The sequence below is a fragment of the Cydia pomonella genome, chromosome 10 (assembly GCF_033807575.1).
Source record: "Cydia pomonella isolate Wapato2018A chromosome 10, ilCydPomo1, whole genome shotgun sequence".
NCBI lineage: Eukaryota > Metazoa > Arthropoda > Insecta > Lepidoptera > Tortricidae > Cydia > Cydia pomonella.
The window spans coordinates 17,832,318-17,841,438 of NC_084712.1; the positions used below are offsets into that span (position 1 = coordinate 17,832,318).

General features: G+C 36.6%; 1 protein-coding gene across 4 annotated transcripts; it reads right to left on the minus strand.

Annotated features, from left to right (window-relative positions):
• Positions 1-585: 585 nt before the first annotated feature.
• On the minus strand, positions 586-8,884 carry LOC133522323 (luciferin sulfotransferase-like). Of its 4 annotated transcripts, none has more exons than XM_061857640.1 (8): positions 8,354-8,884; positions 7,892-7,966; positions 5,877-6,005; positions 4,852-4,951; positions 4,263-4,564; positions 4,031-4,125; positions 3,594-3,761; positions 586-1,291 (listed from the first exon to the last, which is right to left on the minus strand). In XM_061857640.1, exons 2-8 carry the CDS (start codon positions 7,959-7,961, stop codon positions 1,175-1,177), a joined length of 981 nt encoding a protein of 326 aa, XP_061713624.1. In that variant the 5' UTR covers positions 7,962-7,966; positions 8,354-8,884; the 3' UTR covers positions 586-1,174. The 4 variants fall into 4 exon arrangements, with proteins under 4 accessions (XP_061713624.1, XP_061713623.1, XP_061713625.1 ...); XM_061857639.1 differs by having other exon boundaries at positions 3,584-3,761; positions 8,354-8,879; XM_061857641.1 differs by lacking the exon at positions 7,892-7,966 and having other exon boundaries at positions 3,584-3,761; positions 8,354-8,878.
• Positions 8,885-9,121: the final 237 nt, after the last annotated feature.

Genomic DNA, 9,121 nt, shown 5'->3' on the forward strand with positions numbered 1-9,121 from the left:
AATAATATTATATATTATATATGCCAAGTCTACATTTGTATCTAAGGAAAAATATAAAAAATACGGAGATTTAATTTACTAGTGATTTTATGTATTTTTTTCAACGAACATGTGTTTTGCACGAAATGATAGAACTACCCAGATATTTGTAACAAACTGTTATTACCAGAAAAAAGCTAAACCGCGTGGTGTTGTTGTTTATGCACTTCGCAGACTAATGGACAACATGGCGAGGCGATGTCAGGTGGTAACACGCACCTGATTGGTTAATTTCTTTATGATTTAAGCCGAGATTTACCTCTTGTCCGCCATCCTGTCTAGCCCCTCTTCCCCTAATTCATCGCTTAAACTATGTAAGTATGTATGTCACTCGCGGATATATCGAGGTGGCATGCGATAACACTTCGTCCTCAAGTAACACGTCGTAGGCTGCCATGCAATTACAATCAAATCCAAGAGTCGCACAGCACAGACATCAATTGCAATGTTTACAAAGCAAACATTTTACACGTGCTATACTTAAAAAACTAGTTTCTTCTAGATGTAAGACCATAAAGGTAGATGGTATTAATAGGGAAAGTAAAGTTTCGAATATTATTAGCTTCAATTAATATTTTTTAATATCCAAAAACAAAGAAATAAACATACATAATAAAACTTACTAACAACTTAAACTAAAGATAAAAAATTTGGCCCAAATCGCCGTCAATGGGCAAGGTCCCTAGAAGGCTGGCCGTATTTCCCCGCTGTATGGCGATACTTATACGCTGTGCGAAATAGTGGCCAGCCCTCTGGTCGCCCGAGGCCTCTATTAGGCGCGCCGACAAATCTTTAAAAAGCCGACGCGCACTTGGCCCCCATGGCCCCAAGGTTTCAACGCCAAACGCCGCAAACATGTAGCTGCTACCTAGTGCTGAATATTTGCGGCGCTTGAGGCTTTCGGCCGAGGATGCCGCAGCGCCAGCGGTAACTTTGGTGCTCGGGACATGGGACGGTGCCAGGGTATCAACGCATGTAGCGTCCCACTTTTTAATAACATGTAATCGAAATTAGATTTGTTTTAAGCCACAGCTATTATATATATTTAAAAATTCTGTTGCCGCCTACGGGTCAGTCATAATTACGTTTGTGCCAACTTAATCAACATTATTATTATTTGTATGTAATCAAAATGTCAAAGAGCTGTCGTGCGGGAACCGCAGGCCGGAGCCGGCGAGGCCCTCGCGCATCCAACGCTGCGCCTGCGCCGCCATCTCCTCGTCGAAGTACTCGCGCCAACCGCCGGAAATACCTGTGATAACATAATAATTAAACCATGTATACGTATATAATAATATTACTATATCGTTCATAAATAATCCTACAATTTAAATAATAAGTACCTGGGCGACCTAGCCGAGCGGTTATAACTATTTATTGTAATATGGTGATGTATAGGTGATAATCTTAACTACATTTTTTTTACTAAATTAAACTTGTCTAAAACAATAAAAATTAAAAAATTATATATAAACTTGAACATATAAAAAAAAAAACTTAGTCACCGGGCGAGATTCGAACCCGTAACACTCGTTTAGCAGTCCGCGTCTTAACCCGCTGGACCAGACGGACAGTGGCCGGCAACACGAAATTAGCGACTATTTTCTGCGTCGAAAGAAAAACGCATGAAAACTCGAAAACACGCGTTTTCCCAAACATAAGACTAATCTAGATCGATTGTATACCCCCATAAACCCCCATATACCAAATTTCAGCGAAATCGTTAGAGCCGTTTCCGAGATCACAGAAATATATATACATATATATATATATATAAGAATTGCTCGTTTAAAGGTATAAGATAAAAAATAAGAAAAGGACCGAGAAATTGGTTTATTATCGTATTGTTCAAAAACTATTTTTACATATTGCAAAAACTAATGATCAAGCCTGGGATAACTCGGGGCACTTATACTAAAGTGTCGTTTAGTATTTTTAATAATTAATCATTTGTCAACGTCTCTAGTTAACTGATATAGCTTGACAATTAGTACAAAAACGTCTAACAGACTTTCATCTTATTGTCACCCAACTAAATAATAGACTGTTAGTTTATGAAATAATACATATTTTTGATTTTCAACGGTGTGTTTTACGCAACAAGTATTTATTTTTCTACGCGTCAATAGATTCGTTAACTAAATTTGTAGTGTTATAAAAAACACTGTCGGCCCGATTCGAAGAATGATTAAGTCACGTTTCAGATCTTGGAAAGATCTTTATAAGATCGATGACTAAACGACATGTCAAAATTGACGTTTATTTCGATTCCGCTGTGATATCAATAAGATCTATCTACGATATTTCTAACGTCAAAGTGACATTGGTTGCCCGAATCGAGCTGCTTCTGTCAATTATACGATATACAAACGATATCTAAATGAGAAATTATCTAAACCAGAACTTATTATTATAACTTTAAACATCCAAACACTTTTAAAATATGTACTTCTAGTCACACACCTATAAAAAGGCCTTTCATTCCTTTGTATTTTGAATCTTTATTAATCTTTATTGACTTTTTATTCCAATGGAAATAGTCTACATGTGGCAGCAACAGATGCTGAGAAATGGTGCATCTAGATTGCCTAGATTTTATTTAATTTATTTTATTATATTATTTATTATACTACTTTTTGTGTTGTCATAATAATTGAAATTAACTTTATTTTTCTTGGCAAGTTTTGATTCCTGATGATGGTCGGCTATTATAATATTGAAGGGAAAAAGTTGCCTAACTATAGTTAGGCAACTTTTTCCGTATACGGAGTTGATTATTATTCGTCAGCTGCAAAGGTGCATGGTAAGATTAGTTGTGCAGGTTGGGTATGACAAAGTTTAGACTTCGAATATTCGATTAAATTACGCTTGTACTTAATAAACAGAATTACCCTTCAACTTACGTAACGTTGCGTTGCCTACAGTCCTACAAAAAGCATTAGCCGCGCCGTAAAAATAACACACGTTTTGTTTCGTTTTCTTTAAAAAGGTTTAGCTAATGTCAAGAAGCCTATCATGAATAATTTATGTACAATAAAAATATTATTTCCTTCGCATTTCCTCTTACACTACCCGGCCAAGCACACCATAAACTGTATTTATAGCGGATGAAATAGATTTTTTCGAGTAATAAAAAATATTTAAATATTCGAAAACTGAGCGGCCGAATATTCGAATATCAAAACAGGTCGAATGATCGACAAATTAGTATATTGGAATAATCGAATTGCAACTATTGCAAGTCCTAACGTCAATATAATATTGTCATTTTTGCTACGGCCCTAGGGATGGGAGTATAAATATAAATGCATCGAGATGACAGATGCGAACTAACTTCAAGTAAGTTAATCTTTCCAGACATTACTTAAGTTTCCATTAATTGGCATTTTCTATTATTTTACGATTGTGAACTTACCTTAGGCTACCTGACAATAAAAAGACTTAAGTCGACACCGACATCGGGTAATGTCAAGCGACTGATATTACCGATATGTAAACACTGTGTCATATCGCGCGATGTCGCCAGTGATAATCAAAAGCTTACCTTTTCTTACGAAGGGCTCGGCGTCGGGGTTGAAAATCGCTGCCCTCCACGACGGGTGCACAGACTCATTTTTCCTGAAGTTTTCTATGTCCAGGTGCTCGCAAAGTTTTGCAATTTGTTCGTTCTTAACTTCCTTGCCAAGAAAATCCGATACTCGTTTAATCGATGAGGGCAGATCCTGAAGAAAGTACACACGTCAATGCAGTTTTAAGATATTAATATTTCAGTTCTCATTATTTTTCTGCTCTTAAAAATTGAGTAGTAAAACTATTGCCTTAAAGTTTGGTACATGCCAAAGCTACGCATGGAACGGTTTAGGACTATACAATTAATTCACAACAAGAATTAGGCTCTAATATTTTTTTGACTTTCGGTAATAGAAGACACAACTTTTGTTCTGCTGTTTGACCCATGTTCCTCTTTTATTAACTAACTTATAGAAATTACCTTATTCATATCTTCGTAGAAAATAAACAGCATATTTGGATGATGACGCAGCGCCCAGGCTTCTTTCAGATGCGTTAAATATGGAGACCTAATAACTGAAAAAACAGGTGTTATAAATTATTGATACAATATTCGTCTTCAAACTCCATAGCAAAATTTTATAGATTCATATTACATGGTAACATACTCGTATCCATCAATATATTTCATAACTTGATACTCGATTGCTCACCCAAGTCGTTGATGAAAAGATTCCAAAAGCTTTTAAAGTCTCCAGCATAAAACCAAGTGAGTTTTTGATGATGAAACAAGGACACAGCTACGTCCCTGGGATCCCGGGCCACGTATAGCACTTTGGAAGAATCCAACAGGTTTAGGGGCAGAAGCGAGAAGGCTAGATGTGTCTTGAAGAACCGAGGAGAAGGCGCGTTATTTATCGCGTCATAAGTAAGCCTTATTTCGGTACATTTCTGGCGCAGTTCCGGGTCTAATATATCCAGGTTTAGTTCCTTTTGGTATTTCCAGTGATAATGCCTGAAACAATGAGATTTTTTTAATGTTTTTGGAGTTAGGATGGAACCTAAAAAAAAAAAAAAAAAAAAAAAAAAAAAAAAAAAAAAAAAAAAAAAAAAAAAAAAAAAAAGTATATTTACTTTGAGCAAGACGCGACCATTTTCTTGCCGACAAAAGGCAAAAGTATTCCTCCTAATATGATTTTTTTAATCTATTATAACTATAACTTTGTAATAAGAATAGCATAACATAATAAAGATACAATTCACACTTTGACAGAACAAATGATGAAAGGCACCAACACTTACTCAAGGGTATTATATCTGGAACTCAAAGGAATCTTTAAGGCCGTGTCGAAGTCAAGGTCATTCATCAGCAGCCAGACCAATTCCTGGGTCCATGTTGTACCTTTATAAATTGAAAAATATGTTTAGTGCTTTATAAATAGTTAATCTATAGTTAATCTTTATAAGACTTTTTAAGTCCCCAAAAATAGCTATAGTGTTTAAATTGAACAAGTCAGCAATAAAGAGTTAATCTCTTCACAAGAAACTAGTATATTAATAAAATTCTGACTAGAGTTCACAAATAACCCCACGGGAATTGTGCCACACGTATGTTGTCAACGTAAAATCTTATTATACCTTTAAAAGAGCAGTTCTTCTTATATATTTAGCTAGGTTTTATCTGTAGGAAAACGCGCATTTTTGAGTTTTTATATGTTTTCGGAGGTCTACCGAATTTTTTTTTTTTTTTAAATAGCGTGAAATTGTGTATTAAGTTATAGGTGTTCAAAGCTGCGGGCGGGCTACGCAGTGTATATTTACCCCCTTATTCATAAACGACTACTAAAATTGACAAGCCGCTAATAATCGTTTGTCCCTTTCCGACGTATTGGTATGATGGAAAGGGAAAACGATTATTAGCGGATTGACAATTTTTGTGGACGTTTATGAATAAGGGGGTTAGTTACCTGCACCCCGAAACCGCGAAAAAAATTGGCCGTTTCATACATTTTGGCTTTCTGACCTTGACTATATATATGGGAGAGATGTTTTTTTTTTTCGCGATGTCGTGATCGCTTCCATAGTAAAAGTTGCTCAATATGACCTAAATATTCAGTCCGTGAACTATTGCAGGTGACTAAATAGACACCCTGTATTTAAGGAGAAGGGATTTTCAGTGATGTGTCAAATCAGTGTCAGTTATATTGATCCGTTTCCAAGTCAAAAATGTAATTTAGAGTTTCATCTTATTATAGGTAACCCCGGTCTTAGTAGATTGTCTCAGTATAAATATTGTATTTGATACTTCAAGCGTGTCGTTGACGTACCTGATCGAGGAAACGTGGTCACCCACACGTCATCAGGGCGAACGGCCATGTTCCTGAACTTGTCGGCCTCATCCGCGTAGCTTATTTGCATCAGATAGCCCCCGTCGCCGAAACGGGCGCAAATACGCCCTGCAAAGAAGTAATTAAACTGTACTGACATTCGGTAAATACTTACCGAGTGACATTAGGTAAATACTTACCGAGTGGCATTAGATAAATACTTATCGAGTGACATTAGATAAGTACTTACCGAGTGACATTGTACTTACCGAGTGACATTAGGTACGAGTAAATAGTTTTAGTGATAGGGGATCACTCTTTTTTTTTCTTTTTTTTGTTAGCTATGGACTGTTTGGAAGTTAATCCTTTGAGTCTCCCCAAATATATCAACGCGTAATCGGCAAAAGCCGTAAGAAAAAAGTTTTATGTCGTTCTCGGCCGGCTCGCATCAGCCGACGCCTGCCGACAGTATTTCCATCCCGTTGATGTGGTGAAAATTTTTACTTTCACTCGGTAGCGAAGTTTGTATAACCCTCGTGCCTTGAAACACTTGCTAGGCTCGTAATTCAATTTCCTTTCGCTTCAATATTATCAATATTAGTTAGTTAGTTAGGGGTTAGACAAACTTCGCTACCGAATGAAAGGCTGAAAGCCAAATTTGTTCACCACACCAACGGAATGGAAATAATAACTGTAAACCAAAAACAATTAAATATTTATCATTCAAAATAATTTGTTGCTCGGGTATCAATATTAGCACGAGGGGTTAAACAGCAACTTTGTCCCGTAGTAAAACTAATAACTAGAGTCGGACCAAGCCAACTCTGCATGTCAATTGCATTGCAATGTCATCATGAATCGTTTTAAAACGAATACAGGACTTAATCGCGTAAACTTACGTTTATTATATGGCCTGGCGTTTACGTTACGCTCGTGGTCACAGGCAGACTGGCGAGGAATTGTATCAACTTCTTGCTGCGCGGGTTTTGTTTTGAGTTTACGCGATTACGTCCCGTATTCGTTTTTAAAACTATGAACGAAAATCGTGTTGGTTTAAATCAATATATCATCATGAATGACAAATTTATATGATACTATGACGTTCATAAACACACACACCCACACTTTTAAAAACGAATAATAACAAATGTCATTAAATCGAATAGGGGGTATTACTGCAATGTTCTGCCGCCAGAGTGCAGCTGTAGCACATATTGTAAACCAAAGAGTAACTTACATTTGCTACACCTTAAGGCTTAAACAGTTTTTTTGAGAAGTTTTCACTGTGATATTGAAGTATCAAAGCAGTTTGTTTACAAAGAGCCTATCGCGAAACGTGACAATAGAATTTCAATTTTTGTGTTTTCCATAGGCCGTCAGTTTGCGTTAGTGGTGCTCTCTACGCAGTTTTGCGTAATATTCCCTATTGATTGACACCTCATTCAATAAATCACTCTAAGGTTGCGATGGACACGATATAAACTGCTATAGAGACCGTGTGTTGGAGGGTCTGCCATCTCGTGACCAGGGTGCCTTGCCAAGAACAAAACGCTTTGTATCTCTCTATCACTCTGTCATAATAGTGCAACAGTGACAGTTGCGTTTCGTTCGCTTCGGAGCGTACGATTGGCATGTTGGCTTCGCAACCTAAATCAAAAGTGATAACAATTCTCGCTTCTAAGCAGGTGCTGCCCCTACACTTCACGCTGGCTGTATTACGCATAGTAGGGTCTGCTATCTAGCGGCTTAAATCTAAAAATGGAAACTTGAAATAATGCTTCGCGCCAATGAATAGGGGGCTTCTGTGCTGCCGTCTATAGTTCATGCACGCTCCCTATAAAAACAACCTTCCCAATGTCAAGTAAAAAATGGCAGGTAATTAACGAACTTATCTCTAACACTACACTGACACCAAACACCAGAATATTACGACTTTGTTGGGCTTATAAAATATCGTAGACACTAGAGATAAGTATATTCGTAATCTTAAATTTTGTGATAAATGTAGTAGTTACCTTTGAAACCGCCGTTTACTAACTCATGGGTTGCAGGATCAAGCTCTTCAACTTTTATCTTGTCGCACATTGTATCTACAAATATGATCTGTTTATGCAGAAATATTCTAAATAATCAACGATAGAAAGTAAAACGGTCTTTGAGTTCATTAAGTGTGTAATAAATTAATCATTTGTCGTTAGTAAAATCCGCTCGTTTTTATCAAAGCATAGAGTTATGAGCGCATTATTTAGTCTATATTTCCAACCGAAAATATAAAAAATATCCCATAATTAACTTAGATGCAATCACACAATATGAGGAACAAGAGAACATTAAGAAATAAATATAAATAAGTAAAACATTCAATAATACACAAAAATTATAATTTATGTTCTAGAATAAAAACACAGAATGCAAGCTAAAATGACCCCACATTGGCGTATCAATTAAACAATTATTTTGACGCAGATCACACTTACGAAAATAAGTAACGAATAAACAACACTAAAGGTAATTCACTAGCAGGCTTTTTTAGCAAACTTTAGTTTACCTGACGCCCGTCGAAAAAGTAATATCATTTGTAATTAACATCATCGGTTTTATAACTCCCCTTCCATTTATTTACTCAAGTGTTACATATTATTTTTGTTTGCTGTTATTATTGATGCAACCTTGTAATTCAACAATTATACACACATGTGTTGAAAAGTCGATATAGACGTATCGTACATGCGAAGGTTCATCTGGTGATGATCACGATCCTCAACCATTCTCATGAGAGAACAACCGAAGAGAGAAAATACAACTGTTATTGAGATCATCTAGTTAATGACACTTAAATATAGGTAATAATAGTAATAAAGTTAGAATCGGGCCGATAGTTAATTGTGTTTAAGCATAATACCGAATTATAGTGTACTACCTAGACAAAGACAACATACATCACACTAAAAATCTAAGTATGAAATATGATTTATTTTCAAGGTCACATTACAGTGGTAGCCCCACAACCCAACTTGCATATAGAATGAGAATGTACGACTTAATGTAGTTTAGGCAGGCTCACATACTTTCATACGACCGCCGATTACCCCCATAAGGGTTCCTGTGGGCGGCAGGCTCGGGAACGTCTGCCGCCTACACAAGGGTCCCTGCGCAGGCGGTCGCGATGCATGATCAACGCGCCCACTGAGGTAGGGGTGATATACTTATATTCCCCCACGAAATTTTATTTATTGAAAACTGTG

Coding starts and splice junctions, on each gene's coding strand:
- LOC133522323 (XM_061857639.1), bottom strand. CDS start 7,961: ATGTGCGACAAGATAAAAGTTGAAGAGCTTGATCCTGCAACCCATGAG. Junction 6,006..7,891: donor AGTAAACGGCGGTTTCAAAG/GTAACTACTACA, acceptor ACTTCTTTGCAG/GGCGTATTTGCGCCCGTTTC. Junction 1,292..3,583: donor CGAGCCCTTCGTAAGAAAAG/GTAAGCTTTTGA, acceptor ATGTTATCACAG/GTATTTCCGGCGGTTGGCGC.